We start from the raw sequence: 27104 nt of genomic DNA, 5'->3' as shown, positions 1-27104 counted from the left end.
CTGATTTCCAGAAATGCAACATTATAATAGTCAAATGTCCAGTTTTCAACCCAAAAAAATCATAAAGCATAAAAGAAACAAGAAAATATAATCCATTTGAAGGGACTAATTACATTAAATGTAAATAGTTTAAACTCTCCAATGAAAAGACAGATTGGAAAAAATAAATTAGTAGGATGAATTTTAAAAGTATGATCCAAGTGTATAATATCTACAAAAGACTCACTTTAGATGCAAAGATGCAAGTGAGAGGTTGGAAGTGAAAGGATGGAAAAAGATATTACATGCAACAACAACAAAAAGAAAGCTGGGGAGGATATACTAATACCAGACAAAATAGACATCAAATCAAAACTGTTACAAGGGACAAAAGATTATAAAAGGGTCAATTCATCAAAAATATATAATAATTATAAATATAGAGTATCAAAAAAATGTATACACATTATAAGAAAGGAAAAAACTACTAAAATTGTAATAGTCAATATATACCGATAATGAAAGATGAATACAAGTCACGTTTGACTTCTGCAATTACAAGAGGTGCTCCAAGTGGTTACCATTAGCATAATTGTAATAAAGTTTTTTTCCTATCTTAAAATGTGTATACATTTTGTTGGCACCCTCTGTATCTGCACCAAACACCACAGGCCCAAAATATAAGCAAGCATTGACAGAATTTAAAAGAGAAAGTCCACAATAATAGTTGAGACTTCAATACACCCCATTCAATAATGAATAGAACAACCTGATAATAAACAAATATATAGAACATTTAAACAACACATAAATCCACTGGCCCTAATACACATATATGGAACACTGTGCCCAATAACAGCAAAATACATATTCATCTAAAGTGCACATAGAGAGAATCATATATTAGGTCACAAAGCAAGTCTCAATAAATTTAAAGATTGATATACCAAGTATATTCTGCAACCACCATGCTAAGAAGCTAGAAATCAACAACAGAGAAAAAAAAACTGGAAAATCCATAAATATGTGAAAATTCGACAACACTGAACAACCAATGAGTCAAAGGGAAAATTACAAAATCTCAAGACAAATGTAAACAAAAATCAAATATATGACAACTCATGGGAAGCAGCAAAAGCAGTGCTCAAAGGTAAATTTATAGCTATAAAGGCCTACATTAAAAAAGATCTCAAATTAATGACCTAATGTTACACCATGAGGAACTAAAAAAAGAGAAAAATAAACCAAAAACTAGCAGAAGGAAGAAAATAATGAAGATTAGCAGAGAGGAGATAAATGAAATAGAGAACAGAAAAATAACAGAGAAGGGCAATGAAAATGAAAGTTGCTTCTTTGAAAAGATTCAACAAAACTAACAAACCTCTAGATAGACTTACAAAGAACAACACAGAGAAGACACAAATAAGTCAGAAATGAAAATGGGGGCATTACTACCTACCTTGAATAAATAAAAAATTATAAGAGAATTCTATGAGCAACTGTACATTAACAAATTACTTAACCTAGTTGAAGTGGATAAATTACTAGAAACACATAAATTGCATAAACTGATTCAAGGAGAAACAGAAAATCTCTACAAACCTATTAGCAATGAAAACTCTTCCAAGAAAGAAAGATCCAGCACCAGATGGCTTCACTGATGAATTCCACCAAACATTTAAAGAATCAATACCAATCCTTTTCAAACTCTTCCAAAGAAGAGAAGGGAATACTCCCCAACATGTTCTATGAGGTTACAATGAATGCCCTGATACCAAAGCCAGATAAAAAAATCACCAAAAAAGAAAATTAAAAACCAACATCTTATAAATATATACCCAAAACTCTCAATAAAATACTAACAAGCCAAATCCAACAGTGTATGTAAAAGATTATACACCATGACCTAGTGGTATTTTTTTCCTGGAATACAAGGATGGTTCAACATATGAAAATGAGTCAATGTAATACAACACATTAACAGAATAAAGGATCATCTCAATTGATGCAGAAAGTGCATTTGACAAAACCCAACACTATTTCATGATAAAAACACTCAAAAAATGAGGAATTCAAGGGAATGTTCTCAATATGATAAAGGGCATTTATGTAAAACTCACCTTTAACGTCTTATTCAATAATGGTGAGAGACTGATAGCTTTCACCGAAGGATGAGGAACAAGACAATGGTGCCCACTTTCACCACTGCTATCAACAATGTGCTAAAAGTTCTAACCAGAACAATCAAATAAGGAAAAGAAATAGAAGGCATCCCATATGGAAGAAAATTAGTAAAACTACTTCTTTTGCAGATGACATGTCATATACAAAATCCCAAAGAATACACAAGGGGAGAGAGAGTGACTATGAGAGAGAGAGAGAGAGAGAGAGAGAGAGAGAGAGAGAGAGAGAGACACGCATACATAGAACTAATTCAGAAGACAGTGGGGGGGCGGGGGGGACATCAGTCCAGGGCATATTGCTTGTTTTACCATGAATTACCAGAGATTAAAAACTGCAGCCCTCAAAATACCATTCCTTCACAATTACTTTGGGTCAGTTTGGCCATCTTCTGGGGTTTTTTCCTCCATATTTTACTTTCTCAATAATAGCTTCTTATGGAAGTCCCTTGATTATCATAGTGGCATTTTCGTCCCTGTTCTGAGTGTTTCCACACACTCATGCCTGCCCCCCAAATAAAACGCGTTTGGTTACTGGAGTTGGGGATGATAATATAGAAAGGAGAGTAGGGTTGTTTTTCTTCTTCTTCTGTTTTTGAACGACAGAAAAAAGCTTACACATAAATCAATTTTAAATTGCAAAGATTTTCTTTTCCTTTACTCCATGGCTGTCTCCAGATCGGTTTGCTTATTCAGCAGGAACAAAAGCCAGGAGGAACGCAAGCCCCAAAGAAAAATATCAGGAACAAAACACTACAGAAGACTCATGGGGGAAACGTTTACTGTAACAAAGCAAAGGCAGGGAAAGGATTCCTGCAAGCAGTCTGGCAACAGTGGAATTGTTTCAAGTCATATATTTAGTCAATTACACAAAATCTGGTATTTAAGTCATTAACATATCTATTAATTTCCATTCATCTGAATTTTTGACCAAAAGGTATGATTTTAAAATATAACATCTTCCAAGGGACAGGGGTGTGTTTCCAAAAGATGGCACAGCACTGTTGAGAACACAATTCTGGAGCCGCATTAGCTCAATTTGAACCTCTTCCTAAGGTATTGGGGAAGTTACTCACTTCTCTGTGCTCGGTGTCCACATCTGTCAAATAAGGATAATAGGTACTAAACTTACAGTGTTGCTGTAAGACACACATAAGCGATCAATGCCCTGCACTTAGGAGACCCTGAATGTAAGCCGGTCGTCGTGATGGCGGAGTAAATTCCAATTATGAGTGAGTACCTAGAAAATGACCCTTACTGGCCACTTTCCTGTTGAAGCAGGGATTTCTTTTACCCAACCCACCCCACCTGCCTCCAGAGAACTAATGTGCAGTGGTTATTACCAACAGCAATCAACGCCACAACCATAAGTCACTACTAGAAGAATTCTGCTCATAAATCACTCTAATTAGTTGATGGGACATAGAAAACAAAAAAAGAGGGATGAATGTGGCACCTTCCTGCTGGTAGTGATTTGGGATTTAGGGATAAGGGGAGAACTTTCACATTTTCTTTACACATATAAGTATTTTTGCCTGACTTGTTTACAATATCTTTTTTGTTTGTTTAAAAATGCTAAGCTTCAATAAATGCTATGAAAACATTCGCTTTCAAATTAGAACAACTACAAATCAGGTATAACTCAAAACATTTCTATAAATCCTATCCTACATGTAGTTCTTCCTAAGGACCTGACGGAACAAAATAATTACAGCTGTCAGTTATCTCCTCTCAGTGAATGAGAAATGAAGAGGGGACCTGAAATTGCATTAGGAACACATGCGAAGATTTCAAACGCTTCCCCTCGACAAGAGTAAGTCACTCCTCTCTCTACCAGATGGCAAGCGACACTCCAACAAAACCCACATATTTAAAACAAGTGTAGCAATGTTTATTGTACATTCCTTTCCAAAGCAGCTGCTCAAAAGAATGTACTTGTGCAGCAGTAAGGAAATCAAACTGTATGTCCAACTAATGGAATCGTTTATGACAGAGCACTGCACAGACTACACTCGTAGCTGCCAGCTGCTGCCTAAATACTATTTTCCAACATCTTCTGAAGGCTAGTAGTTACTCAAATAGTTTTTTTAAAAGAAAATGAATGCAAAATAGTGTAATTATTAGATTATTATAATTAGACATTCTGTTCTTTCCTTTGATTCAAGGAACAAGTAGCTGTGACTATAGCAAAGAACATAAAGTGCCCTCCTTTAGTTGCTTATTAGTCCATTCCGAGGTTACACTGCCTTACAGGGTAGAGACCCTGACCTTCGCATTCTTCCAGTTCCAGCTCTCACCTAAAGTCTCCAGAGGGAATCCTACAGCTCTCCTCATTAGCTCATTCCACAATATCCTGTGAAGCCAAAGAGAAAGGACAACCAAAAGATCTTTTCACCTTCTCAAAAGCCCCAAAACCACATTTTTCTGGTTGGGAGAATATTTAACCAAAGTTCCAAAGTAATTTAGAATTATTACTAGGATCCCTTTCCCCCTTTCTAAAATAGATTAGTAAAGATTTAGTTTACAAAAATAAAGACGGGTAAAGGCGAAATCAAATTTGCTAGCAAGGTCTATTCCTCAGCTTACTGTGTAATAGGGTCTCAAAAAAAAAAGTTTAACTTCTGATTATCTACTTGAAAATAATTACTTCAAGTTGAAAGCAATATATTTTTTAAACCCTGTCCCTTTATATGCTTGCCTCTCCTACCAAGGTAGCGACATCTCAATATAATGCTAATTAGTACTTTCATGATCTTTTTGACTGTATAAAAAAATAGCATAACACAAATACAAAAATACAGGTTTGCAACTTTATCTTTCTCAAAAAATTAGAGCTATATTGATTTGCATTTAAAGCCTGACAAACTAATTTCTGACCCGAAGAGACAGGCTGCATCACAAACTACTCTGTGACGACCTTGTAAAACTCATTTTACAAGGTTCCCAGCTTGTGTACCAGGTGTTTCCAAACTGACACTATCATCGTGACCCTACACATTTAGCATCTCTAAAGCACTTTTAGAAGTTGTCTTATTTCAAAAAATCAAAGATTCTCACAATTGATATAAACCTGGGAAATTATCTAATCCAACTGATCAACATATGTTTAAATCCTGTTTTGATGCTTATAACCATTTTAGAATTACTAAAATAGGTACTATCATTTCCACTTAATAGAATCAAAAACTGAGGGTGAACTGGGTAAAATGGTCTATCTAACATTATACGATAAGGACGAATTTGATATATTTTAACTATGTAAAGAATAAATGCTGCGCCCGCCCCCCCCCCAAGAAAAAAACACTTAAGCATGATATTGATACTTTCAAGGTGAAAAAAAAAAAAAACAGCTTCAAATATACTGGTGAACTGGTGTTTTTATATAATATCCCTTTATTTATTAAATACTGTCTGTACTTTTTTAAAAGTTACTACGTCAAGCCAAATTTTTCATCAAACTCTTTTCCGAAACATTAAGACACTGCACCACAATACTCCCTGCCATCCTAAAATCCAAAAACGATGTAAAAACCTGGGTAAGAAGGCAGCTGAGGTCCACTCCCAGGCACACGGGGTGTCATGGCACCCACAAGCACTGCACCAGCTGGGACTAACTGGTGCAGTTAGACCCACAGGCAATCGGTGCATCTTAATAAAACATGAATACCTTTCTCAGAGAAAAACTCCCACAAAGCCTCTAAATCAGAGCAAGAGACCTCCTCTGGCCATCTTCCTGGTTACTATTTTTAGGCAGTTCAACACTGGGCAAAGTCTGGCACCCCTGGCAGCAAGATGTGACTGCTGGCAGCGCAACGGACTCCAGCTGCTCCGCTGACAGCCACTTTCATCGTGGCCAAGGCTAAGAGAATATGGAGGGGAGGAGAGAGTGACTCCCACAGAGTGAAACACACTACGTGTGCCAGACGCCACGCCAACATCATCTCATCCAAACCCAGAGCCACCCTACCAGGGAGGTACCGTCCTCATTCTACCAATGGGCAAATGAAGGCTCTGAGAATTCAGTCATCTGTTCCAAAGCCTAAGCCTACGTCCTTATGGAAACTGAGAAAAATGCATGATGTGCAGGGGATAATCATGGAGAAGCTGGCCCACTGTTTCCACTTGTTACTGTAGGAAGTTAGGTGGAACACCAGGTTGCATAATGTCACACATAACAGTCCAGCCACAAAGACTGCAGCTTATCCTACAGCAAAGCTGTAGATTTACCTATTTTGTAACCTTCATCACAGCACATGTTCATAAACACTTACCTTCCTTATGTGAAGGGTCACCTATATCCAAACCCAAACTGCCTTCATTTTTAGTCAGACTGACATTGGGTCAACTATAAAAGAGGACTGTAAAATCTGCTAAGCTGAAGACAAACCATGGGTGCTATGGGGTTGTACTGTCTCTCCCACAAAGATATGTGGAAGTCCTAATGCCCAGTATCTAAGAAGCTGACCTTATTTGGAAACAATGGTAGTTGCAAACGTAATATATTAAATTGGAGTCATACCAGAGTAGGCTGGGCCTTCATCCAATATGATGGTATCCTTATAAGAAAAGGAAATTTGGGACATAGACACAGACACAGAGGGAAGCATGCCATGTGACAACAGAGGCAGATAATGAGCTGATGCACCTACAAGCCAAGGACTGACCACCGCCACCAGGAGCTAGAAAAGGACAAGGAAGGATTCTACCCAGAGTCTCAGAGAATCGCGGCCCTTCTGACAACTTGGTTTCAGACTTGTGGTCTCCAGAATTAAGAGAGAATAAATTTCTGTTGTCTCAAGTCACCTAGTTTGTGATATTTTGCAGCAATCTCGGGAGAAACCTAACATAATGGGCTCATGTATACTCCAAGGCACTGCCCAACTGAGGCCTCCCCGACAGAGAAAGCTGGAACGAAGTCTGAGGTCCTTCTTAACCACAAACTACATAAAACGGATCCCATCATACCTGGTTTTACAATGGACTCAACAGATCACTACAGCACAGAGAGCAGGGTACTGCCTGCCCCATAGAAACTGGGTGGGAGCCAGGTCTTCCAACCAACAGGCAGAAACAGGAGGAAACTATCCTACGGAGAGGTCATCCTAAAGAACACTATTAAGGGCAAAATTACTGAAAACAGACCACAAATATGCATTCCAGTCAAATAAGTAATTTCACACGCTCAACAATAAATCAGCCTATCTCTAGTATAACCTTTTGAAAATTTATCGGCTCTGGGATCAACCTACAGCAACCTCAAAAATTAGTTATTATGAAACTTTAAAAAGAACAAATGGGCCAAAAAAACCCAAATGTAGTAAAAGTGGATTACTTCATTAAATAGTCTTACTTATGTGACTTCAGGCAGTCATCAGGCAGTTATGAAAAGAGTACAACCTGAATTCTAACCAAAAAGGAACTTTTGTATACACATATTAAAGTTGAAAAAAAAACAAAAACGAAAACAAAAGGATACAAAATATCCTGACCATGGAGAAATCACTAAAGAAAAAAAAGTAAGTACAAACATCTGAGAGGTTAAAAAAATGGGAGGAGATTGGATCAAACAGAAATCTACTTTTACTGTAATTTTGGCTGTAAATAGAACTGAGACAAAGCATTTAAAGACAGTTGCTAAAGTGTCAAGTGAACTCCTCCTTTCTTTAAATCTTCATTTTCTGACTGGTTTTGGTTCTAAGTTTACAGGAGTCCAGTTGCCCAAAGTACAGGCATCTAGTTAGAGAAGGCCCATCTAAAGTTGACAGTTGGACTACAAGTTGACAGATGCCTTCTTATTTATAAAAAGCAAATAACTGATTATTAACATATTAATTCCCACTGGATACCTGGACTTTAGCCACAATTCACAGAAAACAGATTAAAATAAACCTCCACATAAGGTAATGTTTCAAAGGCAAGAGATTGAAACCACCACCTGAGCCAACCAGACCCTGGGGAACTGTCACAAGAAAACCTCCTGAGTTGGCCGCAGCTGTTTTCAAGGTAGCATTAGAATGAAATACTTCCCAGGGTGTGTGTGTACTTGTATTTGCATCAGTAGAGCCCTGTGTCTCCCTCTCAAAACTCTGGCGTTGAATTTCTACCCTTCATTGAAGCCCAAATCAGGTTCCATGTTCAGACGTCCCTTATATCCATCTTCTACTGTACTCACCATCAAACATTCAGTTGTACCTGGCTTAGTTACCTTGTGTCAACACCGTGCAATGCTTTAATGTCATGTTTGTTCACTCATTCAGATAGTACACCCTACTATTAGGTTGGTGCAAAAGTAATGGCGGTTTAAAAGGTTGCAAATTGCAAAAACCGCAATTACTTTTGCATCAACCTAACATATACAAATTTCTTTTCAAGAAATAAAGATGTATCAAACATAGAGACTACTCTTAAAGGAGTTTAGTAAGGGACAGAACATATTATAAATAAGATAAAAAGTAAATAAGCAAAACATACTAAGTGCCAAAAGCACTTTCCCTAGGAAAGTACAAAGTCAAGAGTGATTATTTGGATGAAAGATCAGGCCCCGCGTTCATGGACGAGGTAACAATTAAAAGACGTCATCAAGAATGGTTAGCATGTGAACACAGCGCAATGCAAAGGTCTTGTCTAGACCAGGGTCTTTCAACCTGAGCCCTGTTTCAGACTCCACGGCACTGAGTAATTCTGTGTCTAGAGGACTGTCCTGTGTATTGCAGTATATTTAGTAGCATCCCTCTGCCCACTGGATGCCAGTAGCGCCCTCCAGCTGTGACAACCAAAACTGTCTGCTAGTCATCAACAAATATCGGGTATGTGGGAGCAAAATCGCTCCTGGTTGAGAACCAGGTGAAGGAAAAAGCAAGTGCAAAAGCACGGAGACAAAACAGTACAGGACATGAGAATGGTTTGGTTGAAATACAGTATTATAAGGCTTCATTATGAAAGTCCAACTAAAAAGTAATAAAGTAATGAAATTTGGAGTTAGAGAAGTCTTCTGGAACCACATAAGACTTCCTACTTTGGGTTTAAAAATTTGGGGTGTATTCTGTAAACAAAGAGTTACCAATGAAGGTCTTTGATCTGGTAGTAGTAGGTTCCAGGACTAAGGTCTGTCTTCAATGTTTGGAGGCAGATGTAAAACGGCAGGTTAATGTCCTTCTTTGTTAAGGGAATTTTAAAGGGTTGTTGCATAATTAAACCACTTATACTCAATATTTTCTTCATCAACTAAAGGGTAGTGAACTTTTTCTATCGAAAGTTTATACATGCATGATAGTATTTCATAATTTTTTTCCTTAAAAAAAGCTCAAATAAACAGTTTTAGATGGGGGGGGGTTAGAAAACATGTTTTGACTTTTAGACAGACTGTATTTCAAAACACTTGGCTGCCTAATTTTATTCTTGAATATGGATAATCCACTTTTTATACAAGCACTTATCAATATGTAAATAAATTACAAAGTGACTATAGTTTCCTCCCGGTTTCACTTACAATGAGAACATTTATCACATACATATTTATAACGGCTTTAACAGTGCTACATCTTTATTTGAAGAATTTACTTTGAACAGCTAAGGAAGATACTTTTAGGTGTACAGAAAAAGGACTGGATAATGTAAAGAAGGAAACTTTGGCCACGTAAAAAGTTATCAACACTGGGTACAATTTTCAATATCGTGAGCCAGGTAGAAAAGCTGTTCATTAATATCTCACATTTGTGTATCAAGCGCTAGTCTCACACTGTATATTAACTCTTAATTTTCAAAAAAACCCTGTAAGGTAGTAATATCCTCCTCCACAAAACTCTTCCTGATCTTTCTACTCAAATAAGCATTATTTTACCCATGAGAAAACTCAGGAAGAGAAGGTAAATAACTTGTTCACCTTAACACAGCCCGAGGCAGTGAGACCAGCATGGCCCGGCTCTCCTGGCTCTCCTGATGGTGGGTCATGCTGCAGGAGGGAGAACTTGAAAAACTGCTCTCTTAATTTAAAATCCCACCCATCCTTTATCGGGGTAATTTCAGATTTAATACCACCGGGTTCTTGGTTTCAAATCTGACACTACTGGGATCACTGTGGCGACTAACACCACCGCTAACTTTCTACCTGACAAGTCACACTGTGCTGTGGAAGTGAGAAATTTTAAAATATTTTTAAGTAACACAATGGAGACTGATCCCCAGGACTGATAAGAGGTATGCCTTGATCTAAATGGGTTGACCATGCGGACATAATTAGTATTGCATTTGTTTTTGAATTGGCAACAGTCCTGGGCGAGAATGATGAAAAGATTTTAGGTTATGAGTAGGGCTAGAAAGAAATGAAAATATCTGAAGTGTGTGTTTGTTGATTTTTTTTAATTATGGTAAAATATACATAACAAAATTTACCATCTTAGCCATTTCTAAGTGTTCAGTTCAGCGGCATTAAGCACATTCACGCTGTTGTGCAGCCATCACCTCCATCCATCCACAGGCCTCTCCATCATCTCAAACTGAAACTCTGCTGAACTTCCCTTTCTTCCCTTCCCCCGGCCCCTGGGAACCTCCATTCTAGTGTCTGTCCCTAAGAATCTGACTACTCTAGGTAGCTCATAAAAGTGGAATCATAGTGTTTGTCCTTTATTTACTGGCTTATCTCACTTAGCATGTCCTCAAGGCTCATGTTGTAGGTATCAGGATTTCCTTCCTTCGTAAGGCTGAATAACAGTCTATTATATGTATATGCTTCATTTGTTTCTCCATTCATCCATCCATAGACACGAGGGTCACTTCCACCTTTTGGCTATAAGAATAATCCTGCTATGAACACAGGTGTACAAACATCCCTTCAAGTCCATGGCTTCAGTTCTGTTCTCTTGGGTATATACCCAAGAAGTAGAATTGCTGGATCGTATGTAATTCTGCACTTAATTTTTTGAGGAACCACCATATTGTTTTCCATAATGGCTGCACTTTTTTATGTTCCCAACAACCTTCCGTTAAAGGTTTTAGTGTACAGCTTTTATTCTAATTATAACTTTCAGTTTTATCTCTCAACTATAATAGTCTGAGAAGATGTTAATTACTTATTAGCCATACAGGTCACAGACTTTGGTTTATAAGAAAAAATCAATGATCTTCATCGAGACCCCTGGTCTCAACTAATGATAACATTACATAGAGGAATTTTAATTATTAAATAGCCTCTAATAAATACATATATTCCTTATTTTAATGTTTTAGTAACCTAATTTTTTAAAGCCAATTAAGAATACCAGAAAATGTAACCAAAATAACATCTGGAATTAAAAGAATAAGTATCTTAAAACAGTTGACTGTTAACTGTCAATACTAGAGTAGTAGGTCTCTATTTCTTATATGTTATGAATTTCTGTAAGAACGTCTAAAACATTCTGACATATTTTGATGAAAACGTTTTAGTTTCTGTTTAACATTAAATCATATTTACATGCTTTAACACCTTTATAAGGAATTTTTAAATAATTTAAATAAATCCCCAGTGGTTGGTTATTAACACACAAACCAAATTGAATTCACTAAGTTTTAGTAGTACAAAGTTTTAGCATAAATTACCAAATTTAGGCATGCACTTGGCACATTTTTAGGTTATATATATTTGCTGGCCTGTGCAATTAACAGATGAAAAACAAGGAGTAACTTTTGGGGTTAAGTTATTGGTGCATAGTGCACAAGTTCCCACATACAGGACATGGTTTTGGTAAAGTTACATCAGCTGTGGTCACATATCCCACACTGTCCTAAACCAGATGAACTATTTTTTAAGACTTGAAACATTGACAAGTCATAAGGGCCATAATAGTTTTTATTTAGTCTATGAGGGCCATTTTTACCTCAGTGAAATTTTACTATTATTTCATTATATTTTAATTTAGTATGGATCACACTTAAATGATTAACTTACACTTTTAAAAGCTAATTTAAATATTTGTTTTACCTCACCAATTAAAACAGGGGCTGGCCTGTTTTTGTATGACCCTCAGGCTACGAATGGTTTTTATATTTTTAAAGGGTACAGTGAGACAGAGGCCTGACACGGCTTGCAAACGCTAAAATATTGAATTAAAATGTTACGTCAAAGTTTAAAAAAGAATTTCTCTTTTACACTTTAATCAATAACAATTTACACATACACACACACGCACCCTCCCTTAATCTGAAGTGTACCTGGTCTAAGCACCGAATTATGTCCTTCTGAGTGTCTGCTCACCAAAGTGCAAGCTTCCTCTTCTTGGTACTGCCTGGGCAGCGCCTGGGCAGAACTAACTTTCCCAGCGTCCCTTGATCTGGGTATGGTGACAGGGCTACTTCTCCACAATGGAATGGCAGCACAAGGAATGCGTGTCACTTCAAGCTAGGGCTTCTAAGAAGCAAGTATGCTTTCTCCATATCCTCTTTCCTTTTTCTGGCTGAATGCTGAGGGTGTTGAGTCCCTACAGGATGTCAAAGACACCATCAGCCAGGGCACCCACAGCAGACAATACATTTCTGCTGTGTTAAACCACAGAATTTTTGTTATTACAGTTGAGGGAACAAGCTGTAATAGTCACTAGCATACATGCTGTATATTTGCTGCCTTTCACATTTAACTAACTTCTACTTAATTTGGAAGTTCTCCCAAGCATCCTTAAAAAAGAAAGAAAAAAAAACCCTATGAAAACAGATTGTTTATATTGCTGTAAGCCGTCTGTTTATTCTACCCATCAGTCTTTTCCTTGACAACTGGCTACTGTTGCTCTTTTTCTATTTACTATATACTCAGATGAATTTTAATTTAAAGCCTCACTATACCTACATTTCAAATGAACCAAAATTTAAAACCATTCCTGCTCCACACATGTAGTTCAAATGCTGATGTGGCAATGAGACATTATCACATTCCATCCAATGGCTGTTACAGATGCAGAAAATTTAAAAGTGGGTTGAAATAGCCCCTCTTCACTTCTTTATTGTATATAAGGGTCGGCAAAACATGAGAAGAGTAATAAATTGCACTTAACCTTAAAATACTGTAGTAACTCCAAACTAGAATTTCCCCAAACAATAGAACCTTGACATTTTCCAGAGCTGCATCTTGACACCATCACAGATTAAAAACTATGTCAGCTATGCCACAATGCATGCTTCTGTAACAGACTCCTTCACACAGGACTGGCAAACTGGGAATGACAACAGTGTAATGGGGAACGATTGTTGATTCATGAGTGAGTCTTCTCAGCATGTTAATGTTTGAAGTTATCAAGGGCAAGATTTTTTCACAAATGAAAGACTTAAGGGGGCGGGGGAGGAGGGGGGGGGCGAAGACTTTAAGAAAAACAGAATCTTACCAAAGTACCTTCCCTTTAGTACAAGTGGTGACAGCTGGTTTAGTGGCTTCAATATGCGTTGTTCTTCACTACCTAGTGACGCAATGGGCACATGTAAGGCTACACAGTGAATCACAGCTGTAATTTTGGTAAAACTGGCCTCCAGTAAAAGCTAATACCCACAAGAGTCTACATATCAAAGAAGGTAAAACATGTCCCAGGATAAAAAAGGCCTAGAATCATCTAGGTATGATAATTAAGGAATTATCTGATTCCTCAAGCCTGAGTGCAAATGTCACCCATACTACTGGGCTATGCAGTATTTTCATTTGGATTGTCATTGTTTTTGTTAGTGCTCTGGTTACAAAGTTACGTAGTTTTAAGTAGTCTTTCTCACCTTAATCCTGTTTTCCACAGCCCTGTTATTTTTAGTCATTCTGCATGATTTTGCAGAATGAGAGGTTTTTCAGGAATGCATATATCACATTACGGTAGATATGAGCATACCACAAATTGAGATGGTGAACTGCAAATTTCAAGCAAATGGGCAAAATGACACACTCCAACCTCATGGAACCACATTCAAAATCTTGAAACACGCCTGACAAATACCATCTCATTTAATCCTAGACTCCTACATCTCAAAAACTACCTAAAAATTATGTTGTACCTATCAAACAGTAGAAACCTCAAATACAGTCTACAAATGCTACCAATACATTCTAATTCTTTTTCCAAATTTACAATGTTATTGCTTTTAACTTCAGCTTTGTTTTGACATCTTTTGTTTAATCTGCAAATGGAGTAATAGATCCTTTATGTGTCTTCTCTTTCCTTCCAATCCAAAGAAAAGCACACCATCACCCACTAGGTCTAAGCAAAACCATTTGAGATTGCTTAAATTTTGAATATATTAATTCTTTATTGTAAGGAATAATCTTATCCTTCAAAGTCAGCGTTGAAGGCAAAATGGCAGCATCCTAAACACACAGGCCTATTTATAACTACTCTTTCAACTCAAAAGCTGTATTACTTCTGACCAAGCAAAATGACAGATTTGGAGTTTTCCTCATTTTGATCCAGAATCACAGAGGATCCAACCTGCTCTACACCGTGCTTGCCCATCCACACTGTGTTCCGTCTCTGCCAGCCATTGCCTCTCCTAGGATTTCTGACCCCCAAGCTTCCCAGGAACTTGAGTTTTCTCACCACTGCCACAGTATACTCCTAGATGGAGCACAAAGGGACGTTATTTTGGTGTGTGCAGATTTTAGGAGTCCTTGCTAATCCACTGCACTAATAACATCTTACCTGTATGAAGTAGTAGAATAAAACACTACGTATATGACCCCTTCTATCCCCACCCCTAGACATTCAACCCCATGAATCTATCAGGCAAAATGTAGATAAGTTATTTTTCTTCTCTGCTCCCTTCATTCCTGTCTCTAATGATACCCATGTAATACCTATTAGGTCACTTCTCCCCTTTCATTCACCAGTTTCTTTTTAGGAATCCTGTCCTTGGCACCAATTTCAACAAATATAACATTTCTGAAAATCTGAGACACGAAATTCACTCTGGATTGAATATCAATTTCCCCAACACAATAAAATACCTCTAATCTGGCACTTTTGGAACACCAACAGTGATAACTGGCGTTAATAACGACCTTGAAGTACTTCAAGTTCCAAAGAAGCTTCTGAAGGAATATTTAGTTACATGCCATAGTTTTAATGTTAAAGGTTTTCACAGTATTCCAAATCTTAAGTATAGTATATGGCAACCCATATTCCATAGTATATGATAGCTACTATTTTTTATTAATAAACACTTTCGCCAATCCATTACAGCTAAGAGTAAGGTCAGATCAAAAATTGTTTAAATACTGTGTTCCATTAAAATCATTGGCAGCGCTTCCTGTGTACATTCCACCCCTCTATAGCTGATATGCCCAGTGCTTATGTGTATACAGATCCTAAGGCCCACCCCAAACATAATGGATCATAACCTCTTATGATGGAAGCCAGTACCTGACTCCCCAGGTGATTCCAATACACAGCCAAGGTTTGGAAACAAATACTTCATAACCCTACTTCGGAAAGAGCTGCTGCTGCTCTGTGTTTCCAACACGTCAACAGAGAACCAACATATGGATGCAGCACTTAGGTGGGAGCTGGGGGAATAAACAGTGGTAAAGAGGTACTGTCAACCCTATATATTCCTTTGTGTAATGTGGAAATCACAGTATTGGAAGGTGCATCTACTCTGAGTAAGAGATTGGGGTAAAGTACTTAAAATAATTTCCTGAGGATACAGACCTAGTGGTCCTACTTAGTTTGAATCACATTAGTGGTTATAATCAACTAAAAGAGTCCTAAGCCTTCCTTATTCTCTGCAGAGTTTAATACATTAGACTAGAAATCAGAAGTTTCAAAGAACTCATTCGTCAAGAGGCCCCAGTGGTTCAAGAATATCATTCCTCCACCTTCAATAAGCCAGAACAGCAAAATCCCAAAGCAAAGCAAAAGAACTAGTGAGAAGAACTTCCTGATCATTACAAGAGAAGTCCGATGTAGAAAAACTGCACATATTTTGTCATCAGTAAGATCTGGCTTCAAAACCTTCCTTCACCAGTTACCAGTGACTTATCAGATTACTTAACCTCTCTAAACCCATTTCTTCATCTGTAAAATGGGCACGAAAAACATGAAAATGTAAATGACACAATATTTATAAAAACAGAATTTTCAATATAGTTTCCTTTCCTCCTTAGTGATTTCTATATGCCTCTTCCATTCTCCTAATACTTTGATTTGCCCTTTCTTCAGTTTTTTGCTGTTATATACCAGGAACACATGATGCATAAACTTTAATTCTATTCCTCCAAAATTAACATGAAGGTTAAACTCCGTCTACCAACAACCCATTGAAAATCCATGAGTGCACCTATTCATAATAACTTCTTCAGGACAGATTTTTTTTTTTTTTTAATCTCAGGTCTTGATCCCAGTACAGCAAATGGCTCTCAAACTTTAGAGAGAAAGTTAAGAATTACTAGAAAATTACTAGAGAGCCTGTTTAAAATACAGTCCCACCTCCCATCAACAATTTCACAATGGATTCAGGCAAGGATGCCCAATGGCCACTAAAACTATTAGGTAAAAGGTTGTTAGAAAACAAGATATTGACACTTTATCAAAGTATTACCTCACAAGTTACTTACCGATTGCAAACAAGAAAATGGATGTTTATACAGAGAAATTGGCAGTCAGAACCTTAACCAAGAGCTAAATCTGTATCACTAGAAGCGGGATGAAGCCGGTATCACGTGCCTACTGATATGATGCAAACGTGAAGTAGGAAGCAACGCTTTTGACTAAAATATGTAGCCTGATTACAACCAAGGTACAACTTCAAGTACACCTAGGATACAGAGGGAAGACAACACATGGAGGAAACTAGCTGGCAATCCAAAATGTGGAACAACAAAATCAGTGGCCTAGACTTTGCAAAAGTCAATGTTGTGAGGGAAAATATTGTTAAGAGAATTGTTTCCGAGTTAAAGAAATATACAAGCAATGCATGAATTTTGATCAAATCTCTTTTTAGAGGTGGGAAAAAAACTATTAAAAGACACTGTTGGGGCCAACTGGGCAAATTTGAATATAAAGCAGCTATTAGATGATTTTATAGAATTACAGAATAATTATGGGATTACTGTTAATTTTCTTAGATGGGATAATGACATGTAGCTATACAGAATTATTCTAGTTATTTGTTATTTGAAGTAAAGTAAGAAGAGGTAAAACCTCAGGATATATGTTAAACCATACACACAGAGCTAAAACTATCTGTGTTAATTACAGAATCCAGGTGTTCAATATACTATTTCTACTGCGCTGTATGCTTCAAAGTTTCCATAATAAATTAAGGCTGAGCAAAAATACATATTCCCTGGCCCAAAACCCTTGGGCTGTGACTCCTTACTCCTATAGTAGACTCATAAATTCACTTTTTAACAAGCCCCAAATGTATCCTAATGTAAGAGGTTCTGTGACCACTCTAAGAAACATGGCTCAAGAGAGAAAAGTGGAGTGTGTCTGCTCTGGAAGGACCTCCCGTGCCCGCTTGATTTTAGGCAGGCTTCCTACGCCATGGATTTGGTGTCTTCCTCACCTTCGCCATCTTCCTTCATGTTTCCAGTATATTTAATGCGGAATGAAAAGGAGCATAACGGTGAAACAGAACCTTTCTATTCCACGTACTTTAGGACTCTAAGAGCATCCTGCTAGGGTTATCAATAATTATCAACTGTACCCCCTTTCCAAGAGTACTGGGAAGAAAACTGTTGTGTTTACCTTTCTGTGAACCGAATATTCATACTTCTTCCTAGAAATGAATGATGAACATACAGTCCCTGCTTTATAAATTGATGACTAAGATAAAACAGAAATAGCTTCCTCACAATTAAAAAAAAAAAGACGAAAATGTTGTATTTGAAACAAAAGTTATGTTAAAAACCACTCGTTTGATATTCTAGGATAAAAGTGATATACAAGAGACTTTGTTAGCAATATGCAAAATACCTTAGGATGTTGTGGTTTAAGGTACATTAAAAAAATGCAGTATACCAAGATCTACCCACATTAGACATACAGAAAAGAAAAATCTAAGGTTGAATTTTATGTAGAAATGTACTAGTGTCATTGTAACAATATTCACTGACTCCTCCAAGTAAATCCCATCTTTCCCAAAAATTCAATTTAAACCAAAAGCATTTATATCTTAATCTAAGAAAAAAAATCAATTAGAATTATTTCCTAAAACAGTTCACAATTGACATGGAAGCTATCATTTAAAAAAAAAATGCACAAACACTAACTTTTCAAAGTTGAAGAATACCTATCAAACAGTAAATTGCAGTAGGTGATTTTGATGTTCTTCCCCAAAAAAATAATCTTGGTGAACTATTCATTAAAATGTCCAAAATCTATATAGCTTAGATACTTTATATAGCTTTAATACTTTAGTTTAACAGTAAAAAGTTTTTAACAAAAGATTACCCAAAAAGCAATTTAAATTCTTCAATTTTAGCTGAAACTCCAAATTCAGAAAATTAGCTCATAAACCAGCATAACAAGTTTCTCAGAAAGTCTAATCTACTATAAATTTTAACATTAACTAGAGATAGATATAAAATGCCTCAATAGGTGGCAAAGTGACTAAAAATAATGAGACTTTGTTTAATTTCCCAGTTCCTGGGAATCTATAGATTTTAAATATTTTAATTGTTCAAACTAGAGCCTGAAATTCCTTCTTTATAACTTCAGGGTGCTAATACCTATACCATAATAGACTTTTTAAAATTGAAGGGACCTTAAAGACAGATCATTTTAACTCATTTGATAAATATGAGGAAACTAAGGATGAGATTCTTTTTGTAACTTGCAGAACAATAAATCTGATTTCTTAACTCCAACATTCCCTTTATACCATAAAATGTCCTGTGGTTTTTTTTGTTTTGTTTTGTTTTGTATCTCCAATAGTGGTAAATAGTGGACTGTCTTCAGGCAACAGTCAAAAGTCACTGAACTTTTTAAATGAGAGTGTATTTTCGTGAGTTTTTAAAATTTTTAACTCTTTCAGAGCCAAACAAAAATATCCAGAATTTCTGACTAGAAGAAAGAAGGTAAAATAGAACATCATGGAGAGTAAACTAAAGTTTTAGCCACAAAATTGTTTGCAGAGAGCATACTATAAAGCAAACCAGACCAGAGTGAAAATGGCAACATTTAAGACACAGTTTATTTCTTTTTACATCCCTCAGAATCTTTCCAACAGTCCAGAATTTATTACATATGCCTAACTAGTTGACCTTATGGATAAAGTTGCCAAAATCAAAGCAAATAATGTCAAGGCAGAAATGAACTGCTGGTGGTTTCTGACATGTGCCTACTAGATTTCTGGAACGCAAGACTTCTGTAATACAGATTTTGATGTTTTGTTTCTGGATCATTCTGGAAACAACTGTCCATCACTAGTTGAAATTTTACTCAATGTATGCCATTTTTTCATCAACTTCCTTTAAAAATTCACCATAAATATCAAGTTTTTACTGTTTCTGTTCACTCAAAAATGAGAAATAAACTTCAGAGATGCTCTCTTCACAGTCACACAGCTTTTTAGAAAAAAGCTCCTTGTCTAAATATAACTCTTCCACACTCATAGCTAATCATGTATTTCTATAATCTTTCTGATGGGGCAGGGGTAACTAGATGAGACTTTATGTTGTCAAATTTGTCCCATTTTTCCTTGATAGTATCAAAGGGTCTGGCCCATTACAAGATCATAAAATTATTATCCTACATTTTTTCTAGTGTTGTTACAGTTTAATATTTTATGCTTGCATCTTTCATTCTTTCAGAAGTTTTGTTTATGTAAGGTAGAAATCAACTCTCCCCACAACTGCATAGTCAATTGCCTCAGTATCATTTGTTAAATAATCTTTTTTCCATTCACTAATTTAAAAACGCCACCTTTACTGTCTAAATTCCCACAAACCTGTCAATTTATTTCACTTTTTTTCTGCTTCACTACCTAGTTTCTTAATTTCTATGCCAGAAGCACATTGTTCATTGTTCAAATTACTAACACTTTATAGCACATCCACTTTTTTATAAAGCAAGTTTCAATATTTTTGTTATTCAAGGATTTTTTGACTACTCAAACACATATTTTTGTCAGATCAATTTTTCTCAAGTTTCCCCTCAAAAAATCCCACTGAGTTTCTTTTGAACCAGAATTCCACTAGATTTATGAGTACAATTTTAAAAAACAATATTTTTACAATATTGAGATTCCCACCCAGTAATAAGCAGATATATAATCTTTTTACACACACACACACACTCATACATGTATATAATCTTTTAATGTGGCTGTGACTAGTACCCTAGCACCACACAAGTCAATTTCTAAAATCACAAAATCTTAGATCTAGAGGGACATTACAGATCACTTAGTCTAACACCTCTTGTAATCCCAGTTATGTTTACCTCAAGCCTACTTAAGAGAATCATTTTAAAATTAAAATGAATACATCTTTTACATTCAACATAATCATAAAAGTACTATTTGAATCATGAATCACATAAAAGGCAGAGAAGTGGGCTGCATTTATTGAAGACTGCTTTGAATTTAGGAATCCTTTCAGAATAAGATCCATACTTGGGCTCAAAGGAAAAAGCACTGAGACATACACTTGAGACAGCCTCAAGTACTTTTCGACACTCATGTTTCTGCTAAAGTCGTTCTGTTATGGTGATGTCCAGGAACCAAACTCCATTACCAAATCATCCCATTCCCAATTGTTCCATCATATTTATTAACAACACAAATCTAATAACACTCTCCAAATGGAACAGGTGTGAAACCCAATTCTCAAAGTATTCCTCAAGCCCGGCTGCCAAACTGACCACCTGTGGAGCCTCTAAAAATAAGACTGGTTGGGTCCCATCTTGGGATTCTTCTTCAGCAGGTCCAGCAATGCTCGGGCATTTCTTTGTTTTTGTTTTGTTTTAAGTTGTAGTTGGTTCTATTCTCAGCCAGAGTTAAGAACCACTATTCTAAAATATTCAATAAAAACAAAGCCCATAATATACCAAGTATTCCGACATGGGATGGGGGTAGGGGGTGATTTAAAAAAGCATCTTTACCTCTTCACCCATCCAGCAATATTTGCTGCTGATCATATAGAGAGCTATGTGATGTCCCAATATATCAGTCTTGAGACAGGAAAAAAAAAAAGCTAAAACAAAGCTTTAGACTGTTCACAGATTGATGATGCCATTATGATACTTGAAATGCCTTTTTCTTTTTTCTCCCTTGAAGGCAAACCTCCACCCCATCTCATCTCTCAAGAGAAAAGAAAGCTAACGTTCATTTTAAAAATCGCAAGTACAAGTAAGATTTTAAGTAAATTCCCCTTCACTTTGTAAAGTAGAAGGGGAAAACACACTCTTAAAACTATAAATTAAAAGGGAGATTAATGATTTGGCTATGACATCACTACATTAGATGAAATTTCAGTCCAAGAACAGTCGCTTCTTGACTGCAGAGAACCACCAACACACTAAGCAGCCTCTAAAGGTAGCGCGAGAGCGAAGAAAGGCCGATAGACTGAAGGAAAAAACTTACATATAACAATGTAATATGCAAACTATATCAAACTGTTCCTAAAGTCTAACCCTCCAAGAAAATAATCTCACTTTCTAACAACACAATAGTACTAAACTGAAGCCCCACATGACTCATACTCCTCATGAGTGATTCACATACCTGCTACCCTGGGAAAAGCACCTGAAAAATAGAGCACGTAACGCTAGCTACACAGTAAGTTACATGTGAAGTAATTAGTGAGATGAATTAAATAGACCTTAATCACACAAGTGCTCTACCAAAGGAGGTTCGTGAAACAAAATCATCCTATAGACTACTCTTTCATGCTCCAATTCTGGCCCAGCCATAAATATTTTCCTACATTCTGTAAAGTCATTTGGTGCAAGAGATGTCAGTATTTTTCATTTTGACAAGAAAGGCAACATGCATAAAAGTTTATCACCTTACTATCAAAGGAAACTAAATTTTCTTAAATAAGCACTGCACTGTGCTTTCTTCAAGCAAAAGTCAAATAATTTTACATTTTGAAAAACAGCATGTGAAGAGACAGGTATTCATGGTTTAATGGAATCAGTTTTGACAATGCACAACTTCACCAACATCTTTTCTCAGAAATGTGGCCCAAATCAGTGATATGATTCCTAGACCTTAACTATTATCATGTGACCACATGAAATAGCAAAATTTAAGTAACAAATATAATTAAAGGAACAACGGTAACCCCAAAAGATCTGCAGTAAGAACTGAGATGATGTATGTTTATACACAGACAACTGTTTGCCAAGAGATTAAAACAAGAAAAGAATAAAAACCTTTCTCCAAATCTTTTACCTATGAATGATTTCTGTGTAAGCCACATGCCTAACAGGTATTAAAGAACAAACCCTGTTCCTGGAGTATTTCAAGCAACACTAGCTTAATTTAGAAAAAAAAAAAAATGAAAATGAAAAAATACACTCTTTCCTCAGTAAAAATTTCTTTTGAAGTATAGCTATGTTGGAATAAGTAAGTTAGCTGAATTAACATGTCTTTTAATGTTCTACCTTTAAAACTTAATGAAACGTTTAGACATATATTCTAATCTTTAAAAACGACAAATAATTTAAACATAGTAAAATCACAGGACATGTATTTTTTTTCTTTTTTTTTTCCAACTGTAGACCTTGAAAGTTCAGTGACGATCTGGGAAAATAAGACACCATGCTCTTTCACACAACTATAAAAGCTAAATTTACACTTAAAATGTACTTTTCAGTTTGTTCCAAACTGGACTTCTACTTTGCCCAACTACAATTAAAATTTAGGTCAATGGGGGGAAAATCATTCTCCCTAAAAATTTTGTGACTCTGAACTCCAATTTCATTATGTCCCAAAAGCTTACTTCTAACAAATAGTTAGGATGGATTACATTAGAATTCTCTCAGCAATTTTAACTTGACACCAAGATTTTGCTTGTCCACACTTCGGGGAGTCTAAGACATGGACAGACATAGGTGACTTCAGCTTGTTCAGCAGAAGCCTAGGTAGTTATTAAACACATGCCGTTAAATTTTACGAGTATTTCAAAATCTTTCTCTTCCCCATACTTTTCGTCCCTCTCCCTCCTTCATTCCTTTATGCCTTACCAAACTGCAAGAAAAAAAAAGGTATCCCCAACATCAAACACACTACCTTTGATTCAATATGAATTTGGGCATTTAGGGATGTTTTTAGTTTAGATTTCAAATTCAAAACGTATTTCAAAATTTTACTTGACCCAAGCTATGCTCATAATAACTAAAAGTTAGTCATCATTTTTTTTCTATTTTATTCCCCCCTGTTCTTATAAACTTATCATCAGGAAGCAAAACTCTGCAGATAAACACAGACAGAAAAAAAGGTTGCTTGGTTCAATCTAGAAACACCAGTAAACATCCCTAGGAGGACCAAGAAAATCAAGAACCATTCACATGTTCCCTATCAATAATTTCCATGTAAATTCTGTAGGACAAAGTTCTTGCATTCACTTTCAGAATTACATTTAATTTGATCCCATGCTTTCTGAAACTTTTTTTTTTTTTAATTCTGAATAGAGATCTGGACAAACAATTCAAAAGACAATGAACTTTATTTCAGTTAACCTGAGTAATCTCAGTTAACAGAAATACTAAGCACCTAAAATTTCCTACTAGGTGGAGTCAGAGTAGTCAAGGCAAAATGTCTTCTCACAGAAGCAATGTACCTGAAGAGCTCTGTATAATTTATCTTCAGGAAGATATTTTCTTTTGCAAATACTGTTGCCTACAACTGTTTCCAGAATACACTTAAGTTGGAGGGGACAGATTTACCATGGTTTTAATGGGACCATTTCCTTAGTTCAGCCACTTAAAGCTAGTGGCAAAAAGAACATCTGCCAGTGGTGTTTGAGGGATTCACCTGACACACGGAAATTGTACAAAAGGGGAAAGAAAGGGCCGCAGGGCCAAGCGTGGGGCTTTTGTAAACATAAATCACCTACACACTGTCCTGGCTACCCAAAACAAGGTTCCACCAGATTAGGTGTCCAGGTGGTTAATTGATTTTCTGGAGGTCGGAGTTAAAAACAAACGCTTACACCCATCACATACTCTACAATTTCACCTGTCACTAAGAAAAGGACACGTCTAATCCAGCCAAAAAAGTCATTTTTCCTTCAAGGAGGGCAGCGGTTTGGAGTCATTTGCAGGGGATGGGATTGCAGGAAGGGGGGGAGGGGGCGTGGAATAAAGGAGTGCTACACGGAGGCAGCGAGGGGTTTTGCACAAGGCTCCACACAAGCCACTGCGGAGAGAAGACGGGGGAAGAGGGGAAGATGTCTCACCGGGGGACAAAACCGAGAGCAAACGGGTTGGAAGAAGGAAGGTCCCCCCCTCCCTCCAGGAGGCGAGCTGAGGTGCAGATAAAAAGCGCTAGCGGCTGGTTACCTTGGGATACAGGGGAAAGGGACAACCCGAACACAAAGGTCTACAGAGATGGAGGGGAGGGCAAGAATGAGGCAGGGTCTCCGCTAAGTGCGAACCAGGGAAGAAGACAAACAGCGGTACTTGGGCCTCCCTGGGCCAAAAGGCGTGGCCAGGGATCCAGATCAAATGATGGTCTTTTTGAGACGCCCAGGGAAGTGCGCGGCAAACCCCTCCTTCAAGACCCTGGGCCCGGCCCGTCCGAGGGGCCCACCTGCGAGTCACCTCCAGGGCGGAGCACGCCCGGGAGAGCTCCGGCCTCGCCCGCGGGGCCCTCCGCAGGGCCGGTGGTCAGGCCCCCGCCCCCACCCCCGCAGTGCTCTTACCTCCACACCTGCCCCATCTGCAGCAGGTGGATGACCGACTGCCAGATCCACACGGAGAGGCGGCACAGGCGCTGCGCCCCCGGCGTGGCCGTGCCCACCGCGCCCGGGCCGCCGCGGGCCGCACCGTGGCCGTAGCCGGCCCCCATCATTGGGGGGCCCCGGCTGCTGAGCCCCTCCACGGCGCCCAGCCCGCCGCCCGTGTAGTCCTGCACGAACCAGCGGAAGCTCAGGCTCTGCACCAGCAGCGACGGCACCAGCACGAAGAAGAGGGTCAGCCCGAAGTAGCCGTAGTCCCCCTTGCGGTAGTAGTCGAGGGCCAGCCACAGGTCGGTGCCCACGTCCCCGAAGAAGACCAGCAGCGCCAGCACAATCCACAGGCAGTCGAGCCACGGCCGCTCCACCTGCGGCGGCGGCGGCCGCGCGGCCGAGGGCGTCGGGGGTTGGCGGTCGGCGCCGGCGGCCCCGGGCGGTTGCAGCGGCTGGTCCCCCCCGTCGGCGGCGGCGGCGCTGCGGCGCGGCTTCTTGCCCAAGAGGGAGCGCAGGCAGGCGGAGCGGCAGCCCCAGTAGCACGAGGAGGTGTTGCAGCAGTGGCAAATGTGCAGCGAGCTGCTCTCGCCGGGCTCGCTGCCGTCGCCGCCGCCGCCGCAGCCGCCTCCCCCGGGCTCCCCGTCCTCCTCGCCGCCGCTGCCCACCGCCTCGTCCAGGTTGTGCAGCTGGGCGAAGCCCACCCCCACGCCACCGCCATCGGATTTCGCCGCCATCTTGACTCTCTTCCCAGCTCCGGAGGTGGGGGGGGGAGGGACGGGTGGGGGGGGGGAAGAAGGCAGGGAACGGGGAGGGGGGGAAACGAATGGAGAGGAAGGGGGGCGGGGAGGAAGCGGGGGAGCAAACGAACGAGGGGGGAGTGGGCCAGGGAACCCCCTCCGCTTCCGGGTACTTGGCGTCACTTCCGGGCGAGCCCCCCAATCGCACGGCGCCCGCAGCTCCCCAGCCCTACCCTCCCGGCCAAGATGGCCGCCCTCCTGTGCCTCAGCTGCTGGGCGGGGGGCCGGGGGGTTCTCCCCGCCAGGGCTCCCCTTCCCCTCTTCCGTTGACCCCGAAACCCATCAGGTTGACCCCTCGGCGTTTCTGAATCCCGCTGGGCCGAGTGAGGCGGTCCAAAATGATCCCTGGAGGGGGCAGTGCCAGACGTTTTGGGGTCCCCTTCCTCAGCGTCGCAACTCACAGCTTTCCTCCTGGAGAAACGCCCCCTAACACCCTCCCGGCTGCTGGTGAAGGGGCGGGACCTCTGGGGGAAGAGGCGGAGCTAGTGCAAAGCAGGTGATTATGTGTCACTTCCGGGAGATAGGATGACCTCATTGTGTAGTTAGACAACCCCCCCATCAAAATGGCTGTAGCTCACCTCTTTGCCTGTTTTTCTTCTTTCTTTTAAGAATCTCTCTTATTCTTTTATGTTGAGGGTCTTAAGAAATTACATAAGTCAGTTTAGATTCCCACACAAAACTTACTGATTCTCACTTCTTCTTAGACACCTTCCTCCTTTTTTACCTCTGTTGATCCCTGATTATCTTGTCACTGACAACTTTACCATCTTTTGTAACAAAGTTTCCACCATTCCCTTAAGAAAACTCCAGGCGAAATCCAGTTAAAATCTGCCTGATTGCGTCTTAAATGTTGGAGCAAAGATTGAATTGGCATATTGTGACCTTGAGTGTATTATTTTCACCATTGAAAAGTATATCTACCAATTTTTTTTTAAGTATGCGATTTTAAAATTCTGTGACCTTAATTTGGAAAATTCAGAATTAGCCAGGGGTTAAGCTGTTGTAATTACTTGTTCAGGCTATTTGAATGTGTGAAGATTGCTACTTTTAGAATTTGGGGAGAGGGGGTGAAAGTCTCTGTGAGTAAACATGGTTTTAAATAAGTGAAAATGTTATCAATGTGCTATATCATTAAGATAGGTGCAGGGTACACTACTAACAAATTACAAAAGTGAAGCAGCACTGAATGGATTTGAATTACAATGATCTTCCAGTGAAAGTATAGTTGAAGCCAAATAGAGCAAGCTACATGGTTAGAGTTGTTCCTGATCAAGTGAAAGGAACATTTTCAAGTTAAAAAAGAAAAAAGAA

General features: G+C 38.7%; 1 protein-coding gene across 1 annotated transcript in view; it reads right to left on the bottom strand.

Moving 5' to 3' along the window:
* Positions 1-26206, bottom strand: part of XKR6 (XK related 6) — a 256252-nt gene extending 230046 nt beyond the window's left edge. Inside the window, exon 1 of the mRNA XM_019733085.2 lies at positions 24970-26206. Within this exon, the coding sequence (XP_019588644.2) occupies positions 24970-25730 (761 nt within the window). The 5' untranslated portion in view covers positions 25731-26206. The remainder of the gene's footprint in view (positions 1-24969) is intronic.
* Positions 26207-27104: the final 898 nt, after the last annotated feature.

Source organism: Rhinolophus sinicus, linkage group LG07 (assembly GCF_036562045.2).
Source record: "Rhinolophus sinicus isolate RSC01 linkage group LG07, ASM3656204v1, whole genome shotgun sequence".
Classification (NCBI taxonomy): domain Eukaryota; kingdom Metazoa; phylum Chordata; class Mammalia; order Chiroptera; family Rhinolophidae; genus Rhinolophus; species Rhinolophus sinicus.
This window is presented reverse-complemented; position numbering and strand designations above follow the sequence as displayed.